The sequence below is a fragment of the Nematostella vectensis genome, chromosome 2 (assembly GCF_932526225.1).
Source record: "Nematostella vectensis chromosome 2, jaNemVect1.1, whole genome shotgun sequence".
Classification (NCBI taxonomy): Eukaryota; Metazoa; Cnidaria; class Anthozoa; order Actiniaria; family Edwardsiidae; genus Nematostella; species Nematostella vectensis.
Window position 1 is genome coordinate 10,679,896 of NC_064035.1, and position 18,848 is coordinate 10,698,743.

At 46.1% G+C, this 18,848-nt stretch overlaps 1 protein-coding gene across 7 annotated transcripts in view; it reads left to right on the forward strand.

The window, feature by feature from the left end:
• Positions 1 to 18,848, forward strand: part of LOC5521276 — a 73,239-nt gene that overhangs the window by 49,912 nt on the left and 4,479 nt on the right. For all 7 annotated transcript variants that reach the window (XM_048723289.1, XM_048723291.1, XM_048723290.1 and 4 more), the window contains 15 exons: positions 3,798 to 3,895; positions 4,812 to 4,927; positions 6,102 to 6,154; positions 6,277 to 6,419; positions 6,583 to 6,876; positions 7,587 to 7,889; positions 8,131 to 8,415; positions 8,675 to 8,965; positions 9,248 to 9,568; positions 10,116 to 10,412; positions 11,257 to 11,553; positions 11,964 to 12,266; positions 12,957 to 13,426; positions 13,692 to 13,786; positions 14,029 to 14,194. In XM_048723289.1, coding sequence (XP_048579246.1) covers positions 3,798 to 3,895; positions 4,812 to 4,927; positions 6,102 to 6,154; positions 6,277 to 6,419; positions 6,583 to 6,876; positions 7,587 to 7,889; positions 8,131 to 8,415; positions 8,675 to 8,965; positions 9,248 to 9,568; positions 10,116 to 10,412; positions 11,257 to 11,553; positions 11,964 to 12,266; positions 12,957 to 13,426; positions 13,692 to 13,786; positions 14,029 to 14,194 — 3,532 coding nt within the window. The remainder of the gene's footprint in view (positions 1 to 3,797; positions 3,896 to 4,811; positions 4,928 to 6,101; positions 6,155 to 6,276; positions 6,420 to 6,582; positions 6,877 to 7,586; positions 7,890 to 8,130; positions 8,416 to 8,674; positions 8,966 to 9,247; positions 9,569 to 10,115; positions 10,413 to 11,256; positions 11,554 to 11,963; positions 12,267 to 12,956; positions 13,427 to 13,691; positions 13,787 to 14,028; positions 14,195 to 18,848) is intronic.

Below are 18,848 nucleotides of genomic sequence, written 5' to 3' on the forward strand. Positions count from 1 at the left end.
GGTACTGTGGTAGTCATGTGGTACTGTGGTAGTCAGGTGGTACTGTGGTAGTCAGGTAGTACTGTGGTAGCCAGGTAGTACTGTGGTAGCCAGGTGGTACTGTGGTAGTCAGGTAGTACTGTGGTAGTCAGGTAGTACTGTGGTAGCCAGGTAGTACTGTGGTAGCCAGGTGGTACTGTGGTAGTCAGGTGGTACTGTGGTAGTCATGTAGTACTGTGGTAGCCAGGTAGTACTGTGGTAGTCAGGTGGTACTGTGGTAGTCAGGTAGTAGTGTGGTAGCCAGGTAGTACTGTGGTAGCCAGGTAGTACTTTGGTAGTCAGGTGGTACTGTGGTAGTCAGGTGGTACTGTGGTAGTCAGGTGGTACTGTGGTAGTCATGTGGTACTGTGGTAGCCAGGTGGTACTGTGGTAGTCATGTGGTACTGTGGTAGCCAGGTAGTACTGTGGTAGCCAGGTAGTACTGTGGTAGCCAGGTAGTACTGTGGTAGTCAGGTAGTACTGTGATAGTCATGTGGTACTGTGGTAGTCAGGTGGTACTGTGGTAGTCAGGTGGTACTGTGGTAGCCAGGTAGTACTGTGGTAGTCAGGTGGTACTGTGGTAGTCATGTAGTACTGTGGTAGTCATGTGGTACTGTGGTAGTCAGGTAGTACTGTGGTAGTCATGTGGTACTGTGGTAGTCAGGTAGTACTGTGGTAGTCAAGTGGTACTGTGGTAGTCATGTGGTACTGTGGTAGCCAGGTAGTACTGTGGTAGTCATGTGGTACTGTGGTAGTCAGGTAGTACTGTGGTAGTCAAGTGGTACTGTGGTAGTCATGTAGTACTGTGGTAGTCAGGTGGTACTGTGGTAGTCATGTGGTACTGTGGTAGTCATGTGGTACTGTGGTAGCCAGGTAGTACTGTGGTAGCCAGGTAGTACTGTGGTAGTCAGGTGGTACTGTGGTAGTCATGTAAAACTTTGGTAGCCAGGTAGTACTGTGGTAGTCAGGTGGTACTGTGGTAGTCAGGTAGTAGTGTGGTAGCCAGGTAGTACTGTGGTAGCCAGGTAGTACTTTGGTATTCAGGTAGTACTGTGGTAGTCAGGTGGTACTGTGGTAGTCATGTGGTACTGTGGTAGCCAGGTAGTACTGTGGTAGTCAGGTAGTACTGTGGTAGCCAGGTGGTACTGTGGTAGCCAGGTAGTACTGTGGTAGTCAGGTGGTACTGTGGTAGCCAGGTGGTACTGTGGTAGTCAGGTAGTACTGTGGTAGTCAGGTGGTACTGTGGTAGTCAGGTGGTACTGTGGTAGTCAGGTAGTACTGTGGTAGTCAGGTGGTACTGTGGTAGTCAGGTGGTACTGTGGTAGTCATGTAGTACTGTGGTAGCCAGGTAGTACTGTGGTAGTCAGGTGGTACTGTGGTAGTCAGGTAGTAGTGTGGTAGCCAGGTAGTACTGTGGTAGCCAGGTAGTACTTTGGTAGTCAGGTGGTACTGTGGTAGTCAGGTGGTACTGTGGTAGTCAGGTGGTACTGTGGTAGTCATGTGGTACTGTGGTAGCCAGGTGGTACTGTGGTAGTCATGTGGTACTGTGGTAGCCAGGTAGTACTGTGGTAGCCAGGTAGTACTGTGGTAGCCAGGTAGTACTGTGGTAGTCAGGTAGTACTGTGATAGTCATGTGGTACTGTGGTAGTCAGGTGGTACTGTGGTAGTCAGGTGGTACTGTGGTAGCCAGGTAGTACTGTGGTAGTCAGGTGGTACTGTGGTAGTCATGTAGTACTGTGGTAGTCATGTGGTACTGTGGTAGTCAGGTAGTACTGTGGTAGTCATGTGGTACTGTGGTAGTCAGGTAGTACTGTGGTAGTCAAGTGGTACTGTGGTAGTCATGTGGTACTGTGGTAGCCAGGTAGTACTGTGGTAGTCATGTGGTACTGTGGTAGTCAGGTAGTACTGTGGTAGTCAAGTGGTACTGTGGTAGTCATGTAGTACTGTGGTAGTCAGGTGGTACTGTGGTAGTCATGTGGTACTGTGGTAGTCATGTGGTACTGTGGTAGCCAGGTAGTACTGTGGTAGCCAGGTAGTACTGTGGTAGTCAGGTGGTACTGTGGTAGTCATGTAAAACTTTGGTAGCCAGGTAGTACTGTGGTAGTCAGGTGGTACTGTGGTAGTCAGGTAGTAGTGTGGTAGCCAGGTAGTACTGTGGTAGCCAGGTAGTACTTTGGTATTCAGGTAGTACTGTGGTAGTCAGGTGGTACTGTGGTAGTCATGTGGTACTGTGGTAGCCAGGTAGTACTGTGGTAGTCAGGTAGTACTGTGGTAGCCAGGTGGTACTGTGGTAGCCAGGTAGTACTGTGGTAGTCAGGTGGTACTGTGGTAGCCAGGTGGTACTGTGGTAGTCAGGTAGTACTGTGGTAGTCAGGTGGTACTGTGGTAGTCAGGTGGTACTGTGGTAGTCAGGTAGTACTGTGGTAGTCAGGTGGTACTGTGGTAGTCATGTAGTACTGTGGTAGTCAGGTAGTACTGTGGTAGTCAGGTGGTACTGTGGTAGTCAGGTAGTACTGTGGTAGTCAGGTGGTACTGTGGTAGTCATGTAGTACTGTGGTAGTCAGGTAGTACTGTGGTAGTCAGGTAGTACTGTGGTAGTCAGGTGGTACTGTGGTAGTCATGTAGTACTTTGGTAGTCAGGTGGTACTGTGGTAGTCAGGTGGTACTGTGGCAGTCAGGTAGTACTGTCGTAGTCAGGTGGTACTGTGGTAGTCAGGTGGTACTGTGGTAGTCATGTAGTACTGTGGTAGTCAGGTAGTACTGTGGTAGTCATGTAGTACTTTGGTAGCCAGGTAGTACTGTGGTAGTCAGGTGCTACTGTGGTAGTCAGGTAGTACTGTGGTATTCAGGTAGTACTGTGGTAGTCAGGTGGTACTGTGGTAGCCAGGTGGTACTGTGGCAGTCAGGTAGTACTGTCGTAGTCAGGTAGTACTGTGGCAGTCAGGTAGTACTGTCGTAGTCAGGTGGTACTGTGGTAGTCAGGTGGTACTGTGGTAGTCATGTAGTACTGTGGTAGCCAGGTAGTACTGTGGTAGTCAGGTGGTACTGTGGTAGTCAGGTAGTAGTGTGGTAGCCAGGTAGTACTGTGGTAGCCAGGTAGTACTGTGGTAGTCAGGTAGTACTGTGGTAGTCAGGTGGTACTGTGGTAGCCAGGTAGTACTGTGGTAGTCAGGTAGTACTGTGGTAGTCAGGTAGTACTGTGGTAGTCATGTAGTACTGTGGTAGCCAGGTAGTACTGTGGTAGCCAGGTAGTACTGTGGTAGTCAGGTAGTACTGTGGTATTCAGGTAGTACTGTGGTAGTCAGGTAGTACTGTGGTAGTCGGGTAGTACTGTGGTAACCAGGTAGTACTGTGGTATTTTCCAGATGGGGCAGCGTTTATGTCATTGTTACGCGCGCTACCGTGGCCACATTGACAGTTTAAACTAATAACTATGCTAGGAGGGATGTGATTGACAAGCCAATCATATATGAAGGAATCGACCTACATAGTTTTGTCAATAAAATAAATATTTGTTTTTAATGTCTTATAAACTTGTCGAAAAATGTTTCCACAACAGCTGCGCATAAAGTGCAGCATCTGTGAGTTGATGAATGAGGTTTGACTTTCGTTCAAAGAGCTTTTACCGTTTAATTTTGACTGGACAAAGCTTATTGCAAATGGTATTCAGCACTGATGATTTGGTTTCAACTTATTTTAGACTGAACAAGTTTATTAAAAATAGCATTTCAACATGACTGATTACAAGCCCTGGTATTCAACGAATTCCTTCATTTTAGGACAGGAGAACCTATCTTAGGCGAGACCTTAGCTTTAGACGAAGTGGCTGTTTGGTACAAGAGGGTATCTCTATCGGAGAGATATACAGAGGTTAAAGGTATGTAAAACTATGCTATAGATGCAGCCGCCTTTTAGTGAATTAGACTGTAGTACTAATTGACTATTATTATAAAGTGAATAGCGGTGGATAGTCCATCTACCGCTATTTGCTGAGCCTGAGGAAAATTATTCTTTTAGTAATACTTGGCGGGGACTGAACAAGACTTATTTTGCTTTAATCATTTTATCTCGAATTTCCGACTTTGTTTACCTTTTAATGGTCGCGCGAGACCAGGTATAGCTTTTGACAGTTTTGTTGGTATTCATGTCAGTTTGGTAAATTCCGTTCGCTCTTAAGATAGAGGACATCAAATCCATTCTGTTTTTCCATTTTTTATGGTTATTTCACAAATCGACATTATTCCGACTTTTGGCGGTGAATACTGTCCATTATTCCGAGATAGCGAACCTATCAGAGCGGGCGTTCTTGTGAAGTTCCCGCCAAGTATATACTAAAAAGTGGTATGCAGAAGAACCTAAATATAATACACCTAATTCCTTGTCTATAGAAGATGATAGGGTATGCATAAGAACCATTATGATTAATAGAGATACACCTATTTAAAAAAACGTCAGTGCAAATGGCAAATGGCGATCGACAAGTGGAAGTTCTACAACCGAAAGGACCCATGGATCCCAAAATATCTGTTCAAAATTCCGAAAAATATAAATAAAACATACGACTATACATTTAATATAATAAGTATTTGGTTCTGACATCCCTTTAGTTTATTTATCACCTTTATTTTTGCAAATAATTACTACCCATAAACACCTTTCATTCGTCAAATGCCGTTCACAGTTCGCGCTGGCAACCTTTATTAAAATGTGGGTATTACCCTGTCAAGTAAGTGATGCTTTCCTTACGGTGATTTGAGATTTGCTACTGATACCAGTTGACCATTTTTATTTAGGGTCAACGCAGGCGATTCAAGTGGCTTTTAAGTTCTCGTCCATGGAATGGACAGATGACTACCTGGATCTAGAGTCGCTAGCAGCAGTCACTCTCACTTCAAGTATAAATGACGAAGTAAGACTTTTTAGCTCTGAAGATCGTTCATTTAAAGGGGGAGTGCAATACATGAGGGGCCAAGGCGTGATGATTGAGTAGCGATCACAACTAACTTGAAACCGCTTTTGTCGGCATGAGAGAGGAGGCCGCCAAATGATATGGACAGTCTTGTGGGCGTTTCCTTTTCGTCATAAAATTCTAATTATATGAGATACAAAGGCTAGCGGGCGTTTCTTTCTCATTATAAAAAAAAATTGACTACGTGAGATACTTACAAAGGCTAGCGGGCGATTTTATGCATAAAATTAATTATATGAATTCATAACAAATTAATATCTTACAAAGGCTGAAGGCAAACGTCGAACCGAAATATGAACTAATCAATTTAATAACTCGAGCTTGCTTACGCCGACCCTATTTCCCAGGAGACAATACTTTTAAAATAGTATTCCTTACCAGTATTACTTACCAGTGACTGTTATAAGATTTCATTATTGTCCCACAACAAAAGAACACGGAAATACACTTTTCCGTGCGAAGGGCGAAGGCCCCAGTGGAACGTACGGATTAAAAGCCATGAATTCTGCTGCACGCAACAAGGGAAATGCAATTATTACTGGACAGTTTTTTGTGTTTTTATACGAACATATAAAAACAGCACATCGATAAATTGCATTTCAGGCACGTGTCTTCAGGGCAGGACCAGAATAATGCAAAAAAATTTTGTGTTGACTTCCGGAAATTCGCCATATTGTGGGACTGTTCGTAAAGCGCATGCCCTGTAAGGAGGATTTTATTGCAACAAGAAAGTTGTGGGGGCTCAGTCATACCCCTACTGGTCATTTCCTTATTATTTTGGATTTTTTTGGGGGGAGGGGTGGGGAAGCCGTGCCCCCAATGCCCCCATCTCCTGCTACGGCCCTGATTTATCTTATTCGGTTCAAGTACAATACGTTTGCCGCCAGGCCTCGCCACACAGGGTTCGATTCGATTCGGTGACTCAAACTCAAATCTATAAAGCGCACTCGAACTGATTCGCAGCACGTTGTACTTTCCATGTACCTAATTCCAAAACAACAGGTTCGACTGAATTAGATTCAATTTGAGTTCGACGTATGCCTTAAGCCAATCTACCCAGGTAATTGACAGTCATAGGCAAAGTGAAAGTGACGATTTTCTTTGTTGCTCACAGTTCAAGAAAATCTTGGGAAGTCGTTTCCTTGGTATTCACATTCACGGATTCACGTAAGACTTATTTATGGTTATTGTGCACCCACACTAGCTGGGTGACTTAATTATCGTTTTACTCTCCATCCTTTCCTGCAATCTCTGAACTTTAGTATCATTGAACTATTGTCTTTTAAAAGAAACGGGAGCGTCAATGTGAACATGAGCATTATCTTTGGCGCGGTGAACTACACGGACATTCTACTATTAGAGGAGGCTCTCTACCAAAATGTATCCATCATGTCTCTACCTATATCTGGCGCTTCAATGTCCTCCGCCACAGGTACATCTCGTGTTTGTCTGTCTGTCTGTCTGCCTGTCTGTCTGTCCGTCCGTCCGTCCGTCCGTCCGTCCGTCCGTCCGTCCGTCCGTCCGTCCGTCCGTCTGTCTGTCTGTCTGTCTGTCTGTCTGTCTGTCTGTCTTAAAACTTTCATTCTTACTCTCAGTGCCATTAACACCTCCAATGAACATCACAGTGAAGGTTATAACACCCTTTTCTGTCAACGTGAGCTGGGCCTCAGATAATGCGACAACACGGCTGATTCAGGGTTATCGGATCCTTTACAAGCGCATTGGGCTTGACTCTCTGTATTCCTTACATACGGTGCAAGGTCTTGACAGCCATGCGGTGGTCGAAGGTCTTTCACCCGCTACTAACTACACCTTCAGACTGTTAGCCTACAGCCTGAAAGGAGACGGCTTTATCTCGCCCCCTATCTACGGGATGTCTGGAGAGAACGGTTTGTAACAGCAATAGGATGTTTAGCGGTGTAGTTTACTTCGTTACACGGCCAAGGCAATTTCAAAACTCCCGTGCAGCCAGTCATTTTTATCCAAAAATGCTGATTGAAACGAAAATCCCACCAGTTTACTTCCGGAGGGTCGACGGAAACCTCAACCGACAAGAGGCAAAAGAATCTATTATAATACCGCGCTAAAAGCAGACACACTGCTTTTACGTTTTCCGGGGGTTGTTACGTAATCGACAGGAAGTAAACTGGTGACAATGCGGCTTTAATGATAACAGTATTGCAAAATAACCCCATTCAATAAGATTTTCACAAATTGTTTCGTCTACCTGTTTGCGTGCTGGTTGTTTATGGGGCCTGCAAGTTCTGCTCTTTTATATGAAGGCGCTATGCACGGGCCAAATCCAACAAAGATCTAGAACAAAAGAAATTGGGAAGTTACCCTCTCCCTCCTAAGTGTAGCATACATTATCATCTTCCTCCGACTTTGATCGCCTGAACGATTGACGCTGAAAAAAAACACTTGTAACCAATAAAATGGGGGTGTGTGGTGGGAAAGTTGCAATACAAAATGTCCCTTATTGATGAGGCCGAGCATTGTGCATTGTGCAGTATCTAGCATTCTCTTCGTCCATAATTATTTAGGCTTTTTGTCCTTTTGATAACTAATGGACGAGTGCCTTCCGATCTATTATTAACAGTTCCTCAAGAAGTGCCTAATAACATCACCTCAGTCGCCACTAATTCAACGGCCCTGAATGTCACGTGGGCACACATCAATGCCCTCAACTGGTACGGGAATCCCCTTGGCTATGTTATTAACTACTCCGCGCCTGAGGTTCCAGCAGATCCCTGGATCAACATTACAGTCGCGCCCGACAATTCCAGCGTGCTTTTAGTGTCCTTGAGGAAGTACAAAGTCTACTGCGTCACGATTGCTGCGTATAACCGGATAGGTAGCGGAAACTTTAGCGAGCCGGTATGCGTACGCACACTTGAAGATGGTAAGTACATCTGAGAGTTTCTGCTGCTGCATTTGTTACAATCGTTTTCAATGTGATTTTATTCTTATTGTTATTGTTCTTCCATCACTCTTCTCCCTTTCCTTCTTTCTTCTTGACTTTTTGCTCGTATTCTAAAAGGGATTTTGGAGAGATTATGAATGGGTGTCTTGAGCCGATATGGGCGATTAGGGATTGCCTACCTGGAAAAACAAAAATTGCTTATATTTTTTTATGATTTCAGTACCTGACGCCCCACTTCAAAACATCAAAATTGCTGCTGCTAATTCAACAGCTTTAAGCCTCACGGCCGACGAGATACCTTTCCTAAACCAAAATGGGATAATCTTGGGCTGTGTGGCTAACTGGAGTTCATTGTACGGCGAGGGTAGCCTGGTATTTTCTAATTGCTCGGGCATGGTCATTACTGGATTGCGGAAATACACGGAGTATAGCGTGATGCTCTATGCGTTCAATAAAGTTGGGCCCAGCCCCTGGGGGGCGCTTCTTGTTCGAACGGCCGAGGATGGTAAGTGAATAACTGCTTCTCCGCGGTCGTTGTCTTGTTACGATGTTTGCATACGGGATGATAATGTTCTTCTAATTAGTGGAAACTGCATGGCTGTTTCTAGTAGTACGTATTTATGTGTCTTTCCTCGTTGTCTTTACGAGGGTTATGAACAACAACAAAAGGTTTATTCCAGCCATGTTACTACTTGTTATTACTCCATAGGATTGTTTTGGGTGATTCTGCCACAACGGCAAATTCTTGTTTTTTTTTTTTTTAGTTCCTACAGCCCCCCCTGAAAGCGTTTCCGGACACAATATCAGCTCCACCGCTATCAGTGTGTCGTGGTCCGAAGTTCCCGAAGATCATAAGCATGGTGTCATACGTGGTTATAAGGTCTGGGCCACACGAATTGAAACAGGAGAAATTGAAAAAATGATGATAGTGTGTATGAAGACGGCAAACGTGACAGGGCTGTATAAGTACCGAGAGTACAACGTCACAGTAGCAGCCATAACGTCTATTGGCATCGGTCCACCGGCCACGGTCTTCATTTGGACTGATCAGGACAGTAAGTTCCATTAACAAAAGCCTCGCAGACGATCAGTGCGATCATAATTGCAGACAGCGATCAGTTGCGTTCCTACTGTTGATTGAGCAGCGATCGCGTGCGATTATATAAAATGCCTAGTACAAACAGTAGCCAGACAAGCTAGCTTTTTTTGCACCACCAATACTTCCCTGTAACCTGTCATAAACAAGAGGGGGGAAGAAGGCACCAGCCCTGCTTTATTGTCAATAAGTTATAGAGCATCTTTTTTTACTCTATGATCCTGACATTATTTTTTCACAGCCCCGAGTGCCCCGCCGCCAAACATCACTGCAGTAAACACGAGTTCAACAACGGTGGAACTGTCATGGAGCGCTGTACCTTACGAGCATGTTAACGGCATTATACTTGGATACAAGATCCAGCAACTAAGTTACACGTACGCATATAAAAGCGGTACCGACAACACGGAGGTGAATATGACGGTGCACGGAGCAGACACTCTTCAGCGAACCCTGACTCCTCTAGAGATGTATTCGGACTACACCTATCGCGTGTGTGCCTTCACCATCAAGGGAGATGGCAATTGGAGCGACCACTACTACTTCCGTACCGACGAAGATGGTACGACCAAGGTCCTATACACCCAAAAACCAAAATTATTTTTTTGTTTGGGATTATCATGTAACACATGAACCTTGATCCGCCAGGGCGACTTGCATTAAAAAATTAACCACGAGTTTTTTTTATTGTTAGATTGAAGCTAGAATAAATATAGGAATTGCTGCGGCCATCACACCAGAGAGCGATGAAAAAAATATTTCAGTGAAAATAATCTCTTTCTAACAGTGAACCTAAGACGTTGTTTTGCTATATGAAGTCAAATATGGTGAATTTAGTCCATTTATAGTTGAGTTAGACTATGCAGGTTTTTTATGGCTAGGGATATCTTTGTTTGCTTGAGAAGGGTTAGTGGTTCAGGACTTACATTAAATTAATTAATAAATTACTTAACCTTCTGCGCATGTAGTAAAATACAGTTTTCTACACGCACTATACTTAAATCTGGTTTAAGGACTACCCCATATTAATTGCCAATCAAAATTGTGCTGTTTCAATGCTACACTTCCAGAGAACCCTCTCCAAAAGAAATTTCTTTTGGTCCTTGCAGCTCCTTTAGTTGCGCCAGTAAATTTGACAGCCAACAGCAGTATTTGGCACTCAATTGAGCTAAACTGGACGTCAATACCATCCCACCTCATCCCCGGGATCTGTCGAGGCTATCGAGTTAGCTACAAACTTCAACAGGTCGCAGGCGCGGGCGAGCTCAGCTTGACACTGGGCGCGGATGCTACTACCATTGTCGTCGATGATCTTTCTGGCTTCATGTGGTACGACCTCAAGGTGGTGGCGTTCACTGTCAAGGACGGGCCCGTAGCCAAAACTTCAGTGCAAACCAAAGATTATTGTAAGCTTATAAAATAATATGTCAGCACTTTATATCTTTGAAGACTTTCTGGTTACCTTAGCCTGGGAAAGCTGAAGTCTCTAGCCGCTCGCGCAAAAAAACTAGTGGCAAGAGTTACCTTCAAAATTTCGCGATTTTCAGATGGCGATGTTTCGCGACACTTTATTTTCGCGATTTTCCTATTTTTGTGAAAAACCAGATAAATTTATTTTCGCGATTTTCGGATAATAAAATCAAGCAAAACAAGTGGAATTAAAATGTGCTGTTATCATCAAAACTGAAACAATATGAAACAAAAAGATGCGTGGGCTAAATTTAGTTTCATAAAAATCTATAAATACAAGTCCAACTCAACCTCTCACCGTACTATATGTACATTAGATGACTAAATAGACAAGGTGTTTCCATAAAGCTTATTAAAGCCGCATTGTCACCAGTTTACTTCCGGTGACAATGCGGCTTTAAACGGCCAATATTCCCCCAAAGGCTTCTTGTGCACTCACTTAATTTTCGCGCATCCTAATTTTCGCGACACTAAATTTTCGCGTCACTTTATTTTCGCGAAATCCGCGGCATTAAAGTGTCGCGAAAATTAAGTGTAATAAGGCATTTCGCAAGCGGCTAGAGGCGTCTGCTTTCGCATGCTACTGGTTAACTGAATATACCCTTAATTCAGGCAAAACACCAAACAGGGATTTCATTGCTCTCGTTCTCAAAAGAATATAGCGATCCCAAAATATTTGTCAAAAAGAAAAGCAGATGGTTCTTCGATTTACAGTGCGTGGCATATAGGGGAGGATTTTTTTAGGAGCATTGTGTAATATTTTGTAATTTCATTTTCTAGTACCCAAGGTTCCACCGCCAAGTTTCCGAGGTCAGCCAATATCATCGACTCGCCTGCGACTTCAGTGGGAGCCTGTGCCTTTACTTCTCACCAACGGTGAAATGGTCGGATACATACTGGAGTATAACAACACAAACAAGTCGATAGCAGATAACGCCACTTACCCTACCATACAGACCGAGGTGACGCTCGTGGACCTACATAAGTTCAATTATTATCAGCTGCGGATTGTAGCGTACAACGTGATGGGCTTCGGGCCGTGGAGTGACTACATTACACTACGCACTGACGAAGATGGTAGGTATACAGCTTCTTATACCAAAAAAGGGCACACAATGAAGAGGTTGGATTTGTCTTTATAACTTGCCGCGTCCCTCAAAGAGGTGACCGAGACTGGTAGCATTGTTCACATATTCCTTTAGCGTATTTTGTAAGATGAATATTTGTATACTGACTGAAATTAGGTACTTTTATTTGGACGCTACACTTAGTCCGCAGAAAGGTCCAAATACTTAGAAGCGTCGACCTATCTATTTCATGGATTTAAGATAAAAGTTTATTTTCTTTTGTTTTACCTAAAAAAAAATATGCTTACAATTTCATCTACTAGATAATCCAATACGGATGTTGTGGTTTAACCAGTTCCATATAACTTTCAGAACTGATAGATGATAATGTCAGATGATAATGGGTTCGTATCATTACAGTTCCCGAGAGACCACCAGCTAACTCTTCAGGGAATGCCGACGGCCCCACTTCGATCTTTGTGGAGTGGAAGCCCGTGCCGTTCGACTACCGTAACGGCTTTATTACCGGCTATAAATTGATATATCGCGCTGTGTCGTCCGTTGGTAGACCACTGTATGGCGAGCCCTCGTTCCAGCTCCTTGTCGGTCCGCATGTACTCGATAAAGTCATACAGAACCTGAAGACTTTCACGACGTATGAAGTACAGGTGATCGCTCAGACGATCAAAGGAGATAGCGAAGTCTCAACTTTCGTTAATATATGTGAGTAAGCGAGAACTCTATTGAATACTGTGAGCCTCTTTAAAGAAGGCCAATAACGCCGCTATTTTAGACTCCTGCTCAATACCGAGTCACACAAGCATCCATTTCCATCGGCTAATTCAAACGAGTAACGAAGTTATTTTCAATCAAACATCGTCGTTCCTTTGTGAAAAAACCGCTGTAATTTCAATGATAAACAATGACAAAGGAGTGGTTGGATGTGGGTCTGGTTGACAGTCTTTAGCCTCGGCACAAGTTTCTCGTTGTGAGAGCATCCGTTAGCGGAAAAAGTTGAAAGCCCCCTGCTCTCCTTGCTAGACTACGTGTAGCCGCTTACTCGCGAAAATGAGTGGATCTTTTCGCGAGTTAGCGGCTACCTGTGGGCTGATTCGCCGGAAACGTTTGTGAGCAGAGTGCAAATGAAGGTTGACGCCGTCTGAAGTTAAAACTGCCCGAGTTGTTTGCTAGGTACGATCCATTTCAATACACAATCAATTTTCTCTGGAAATATGGCTCCACTTCCCGGTACCTTTTCAAGTCCCATGTTCATTGTTGAGACTATACAATCACTTTATTTAAAAATGTTAGCTTTTCCGGTCGGTTTCCGAAGGTTACAGCTTTGCACGAGAGTTGACTTTTTCTGTACCGATGTAGATACTTTGTCTTGATCTGTACGTGTTTATTTCTTAGCAACCTGTCGCTGCCACCGCAAGCTTTCCACCAACTGGCGTATAATGGCTCCGTACGTCACTTATGACAACAGCTCGGACACACCTCGCGGAATGTTCCCTTACCTCCTGGAAACCTCGATTGAGTACTGCTGCGGTCGCTGCTCGGCACATGGTAAGACCATCATTGACTTCAACACCGACGGATTCGGCGAGAAAGCCATGAAGAACAAGGACATTGACGTGAAGCGAGCGATTGACCAAGTGACGGATTTAAGCTTCCCAATCAACGGGTACAAGGACCAAACTCATTACTCGAAATACTTCGGGTACATGCCAGTCGTCACTACTCCAGGAGTACTGTTCATCGTATCGCGGGCCGAGACTGATGCGTCACCGCAAAATGTAGCTCTGACAGTGTTCATGGTCTGGCCGTTCCTATTGGTCAATATAACATTGGCGCTCCTGTTTGCCTTCGTTATATGGTTTACGGTAAGAGCTTTATAAATAATAAATAAGATGGTCCAGGCACTCGCTGAATGATCGTATAATAGCGGCAAGGCAGGGGAATATTCGTCGCACCACCACATTATCTAAGCTAACAGTACAATACAGATAGGGGATATAAATTAATTATTATTTTTTACCTTTTGTCTTATCATTATTGTTATTATCATGTTATATGCATCTCACTGATAAATTTAGAGCAATCTAGTTTTAGAATTATTATTTATTTAAAACTTTACTCGTCTTCTAGGAGTCTAATTCCAACGAGGATCAGTTCCCACCATCCTTTGCGCGTGGTATTGGCAGTGGATTTTGGTTCGCTTTTGTCACCATGACAACAGTAGGGTAAGGAATTATCTGTTTTAATCTTTTTGATTCACTGGAGTAAAACGTGTCTAATGTCCATGTTGCTTAATTTCTAATTTTACGAGTTCGGGCCCAACTATAACTCGGCTTTGTAGCAAAATAGAGAATTATTGTCGAAATGAATATAGAGGCTGTAGGTTGCTTTTAAATAAAAAAAACCGAACTGATTTTTTTTGTAGTTATGGCGACAAGACAGCAGTCACTTTTGTTTTTTTTTGTAGTTATGGCGACAAGACAGCAGTCACTTTTGTAGGCCGTGTGCTAACAATCGCATGGACGCTCGTCGGCCTTGTCACATTCAGCATTCTAATGGGTTCACTGAGTGCAAGCTTTGAAATCTTAGCATCCACTGAAATTGAGTCAGGCGCGATGCTGTATGGTACTAAGGTGAGGTGTACTCCTGTGCATTGAGTCTGGTGCAATGTTGTATATGGTACTAAGGTGAGGCGTACACCTGTGCATTGAGTCAGGCGCGATGCTGTATGGTACTAAGGTGAGGTGTACTCCTGTGCATTGAGTCTGGTACAATGTTGTATATGGTACTAAGGTGAGGCGTGCCCCTGCGCATTGAGTCAGGTGCGATGCTGTATGGTACTAAGGTGAGGCGTACCCCTGTGCATTGAGTCAGGTGCAATATTGTATATGGTACTAAGGTGAGGCGTACCCCTGTGCATTAAGTCAGGTGCGATGCTGTATATGGTACTAAGGTGAGGCGTTCCCTTGCGCATTCAGTCAGGTGCAATGTTGTATGGTACTAAGGTGAGGCGTACCCCTGCACATTGATTCTGGTGCTATGCTGTATGGTACTAAGGTGAGGCGTACCCCTGCGCATTGGGTCAGGTGCAATGCTGTAAGGTACTAAGGTGAGGCAAACCCCTGTGCATTGAGTCAGGTGCAATGCTGTAAGGTACTAAGGTAAGGCGTGCCCCTGCGCATTGAGTTAGGCGCGATGCTGTATGGTACTAAGGTGAGGCGTACCCCTGTGCATTGAGTCAGGTGCAATGCTGTAAGGTACTAAGGTGAGGCGTAGCCCTGTGCATTGAGTCAGGTGCAATGCTGTAAGGTACTAAGGTAAGGCGTGCCCCTGCGCATTGAGTTAGGCGCGATGCTGTATGGTACTAAGGTGAGGCGTACCCCTGCGCATTGGGTCAGGTGCAATGCTGTAAGGTACTAAGGTGAGGCGTACCCCTGTGCATTGAGTCAGGTGCAATGCTGTAAGGTACTAAGGTAAGGCGTGCCCCTGTGCATTGAGTCGGGTGCAATGCTGTAAGGTACTAAGGTGAGGCAAACCCCTGCGCATTGAGTCGGGTGCAATGCTTTATGGTACTAAGGTGAGGCGTACCCCTGCGCATTGAGTCGGGTGCAATGCTGTATGGTACTAAGGTGAGGCGTACCCCTGTACATTGAGCCGGGTGCAATGCTGTAAGGTACTAAGGTGAGGCGTACCCCTGCGCATTGAGTCAGGTGCAATGCTGTATGGTACTATGGTGAGGCGTACCCCTGCGCATTGAGTCGGGTGCAATGCTGTATGGTACTAAGGTGAGGCGTACCCCTGTACATTGAGTCAGGTGCAATGCTGTATGGTACTAAGGTGAGGCGTACCCCTGCGCATTGAGTCAGGTGCAATGCTGTATGGTACTATGGTGAGGCGTACCCCTGCGCATTGAGTCAGGCGCGATGCTGTATGGTACTAAGGTGAGGCGTACCCCTGTGCATTGAGTCAGGTGCAATGCTGTATGGTACTAAGGTAAGGCGTGCCCCTGCGTATTGAGTCAGGTGCAATGCTGTAAGGTACTAAGGTGAGGCAAACCCCTGTGCATTGAGTCAGGTGCAATGCTGTATGGTACTAAGGTGAGGCGTACCCCTGCGCATTGAGTCAGGTGTAATGCTGTATGGTACTAAGGTGAGGCAAACCCCTGTGCATTGAGTCAGGTGCAATGCTGTATGGTACTAAGGTAAGGCGTGCCCCTGCGCATTGAGTCAGGTGCAATGCTGTATGGTACTAAGGTGAGGCGTACCCCTGCGCATTGAGCGGGGTGCAACGCTGTATGGTACTAAGGTGAGGCGTACCCCTGCGCATTGAGTCAGGTGCAATGCTGTATGGTACTAAGGTGAGACGTGCCCCTGCGTATTAAGTCAGCCGCGATGCTGTATGGTACTAAGTTGAGGCGTACCCCTACACATTGAGTCAGGTGCAATGCTGTAATGGTACTAAGGTGAGACGTACCCCTGCGCATTGAGCCGGGTGCAATGCTGTAATGGTACTAATGTGAGGCGTACCCCTGCGCATTGAGTCAGGTGCAATGCTGTATGGTACTAAGGTGAGGCGTACCCCTGTACATTGAGCCGGGTGCAATGCTGTAAGGTACTAAGGTGAGGCGTACCCCTGCGAATTGAGTCAGGTGCAATGCTGTATGATACTAAGGTGAGGCGTACCCCTGTACATTGAGTCAGGTGCGATGCTGTATGGTACTAAGGTGAGGCGTACCCCTGCGCATTGAGCCGGGTGCAATGCTGTATGGTACTAAGGTGAGGCGTACCCCTGTACATTGAGTCAGGTGCGATGCTGTATGGTACTAAGGTGAGGCGTACCCCTGTACATTGAGCCGGGTGCAATGCTGTATGGTACTAAGGTGAGGCGTACCCCTGTACATTGAGTCAGGTGCGATGCTGTACGGTACTAAGGTGAGGCGTACCCCTGCGCATTGAGTCTGGTGCAATGCTGTATGGTACTAAGGTGAGGCAAACCCCTGTGCATTGAGTCAGGTGCAATGCTGTATGGTACTAAGGTAAGGCGTGCCCCTGCGCATTGAGTCAGGTGCAATGCTGTCTGGTACTAATATGAGGCGTACCCCTGCGCATTGAGCGGGGTGCAACGCTGTATGGTACTAAGGTGAGGCGTACCCCTGCGCATTGAGTCTGGTGCAATGCTATAAGGTACTAAGGTGAGGCGTACCCCTGCGAATTGAGTCAGGTGCAATGCTGTAAGGTACTAAGGTGAGGCAAACCCCTGCGCATTGAGTCGGGTGCAATGCTGTATGGTACTAAGGTAAGGCGTGCCCCTGCGCATTGAGTCGGGTGCAATGCTGTAAGGTACTAAGGTGAGGCAAACCCCTGCGCATTGAGTCGGGTGCAATGCTGTATGGTACTAAGGTGAGGCGTACCCCTGTACATTGAGCCGGGTGCAATGCTGTAAGGTACTAAGGTGAGGCGTATCCCTGTACATTGAGTCAGGTGCAATGCTGTACGGTACTAAGGTGAGGCGTACCCCTGCGCATTGAGTCTGGTGCAACGCTGTATGGTACTAAGGTGAGGCGTACCCCTGCGCATTGAGTCAGGTGCAATGCTGTATGGTACTAAGGTGAGACGTGCCCCTGCGTATTAAGTCAGCCGCGATGCTGTATGGTACTAAGTTGAGGCGTACCCCTACACATTGAGTCAGGTGCAATGCTGTAATGGTACTAAGGTGAGACGTACCCCTGCGCATTGAGCCGGGTGCAATGCTGTAAGGTACTAAGGTTAGGCGTACCCCTGTACATTGAGCCGGGTGCAATGCTGTATGGTACTAAGGTGAGGCGTACCCCTGTACATTGAGCCGGGTGCAATGCTGTAAGGTACTAAGGTGAGGCGTACCCCTGCGAATTGAGTCAGGTGCAATGCTGTATGATACTAAGGTGAGGCGTACCCCTGTACATTGAGTCAGGTGCGATGCTGTATGGTACTAAGGTGAGGCGTACCCCTGCGCATTGAGCCGGGTACAATGCTGTATGGTACTAAGGTGAGGCGTACCCCTGTACATTGAGCCGGGTGCAATGCTGTATGGTACTAAGGTGAGGCGTACCCCTGTACATTGAGTCAGGTGCGATGCTGTACGGTACTAAGGTGAGGCGTACCCCTGCGCATTGAGTCTGGTGCAATGCTGTATGGTACTAAGGTAAGGCGTGCCCCTGCGCATTGAGTCAGGTGCAATGCTGTCTGGTACTAATATGAGGCGTACCCCTGCGCATTGAGCGGGGTGCAACGCTGTATGGTACTAAGGTGAGGCGTACCCCTGCGCATTGAGTCTGGTGCAATGCTGTAAGGTACTAAGGTGAGGCGTACCCCTGCGAATTGAGTCAGGTGCAATGCTGTAAGGTACTAAGGTGAGGCAAACCCCTGCGCATTGAGTCGGGTGCAATGCTGTATGGTACTAAGGTAAGGCGTGCCCCTGCGCATTGAGTCGGGTGCAATGCTGTAAGGTACTAAGGTGAGGCAAACCCCTGCGCATTGAGTCGGGTGCAATGCTGTATGGTACTAAGGTGAGACGTACCCCTGCGCATTGAGTCGGGTGCGATGCTGTATGGTACTAAGGTAAGGCGTGCCCCTGCGCATTGATTCGGGTGCAATGCTGTATGGTACTAAGGTGAGGCGTGCCCCTGCGAATTGAGTCAGGTGCAATGCTGTAAGGTACTAAGGTGAGGCAAACCCCTGCGCATTGAGTCGGGTGCAATGCTGTATGGTACTAAGGTGAGACGTACCCCTGCGCATTGAGTCGGGTGCGATGCTGTATGGTACTAAGGTGAGGCAAACCCCTGCGCATTGAGTCGGGTGCAATGCTGTATGGTACTAAGGTGAGACGTACCCCTGCGCATTGAGTCTGGTGCCATGCTGTATGGTACTAAGGTAAGGCGTGCCCCTGCGCATTGAGTCGGGTGCGATGCTGTATGGTACTAAGGTGAGGCAAACCCCTGTGCATTGAGTCAGGTGCAATGCTGTATGGTACTAAGGTGAGGCGTACCCCTGCGAATTGAGTCAGGTGCAATGCTGTAAGGTACTAAGGTAAGGCGTACCCCTGCGCATTGAGTCAGGTGCAATGCTGTATGGTACTAAGGTGAGGCGTACCCCTGTGCATTGATTCTGGTGCAATGCTGTATGGTACTATGGTGAGGCGTGCCCCTGCGCATTGAGTCAGGCGCGATGCTGTAAGGTACTAAGGTAAGGCGTACTGTACAGGAGCCGAAATGATCCCAGGACCCGAAACGATCCCAGGACCCGAAATGAT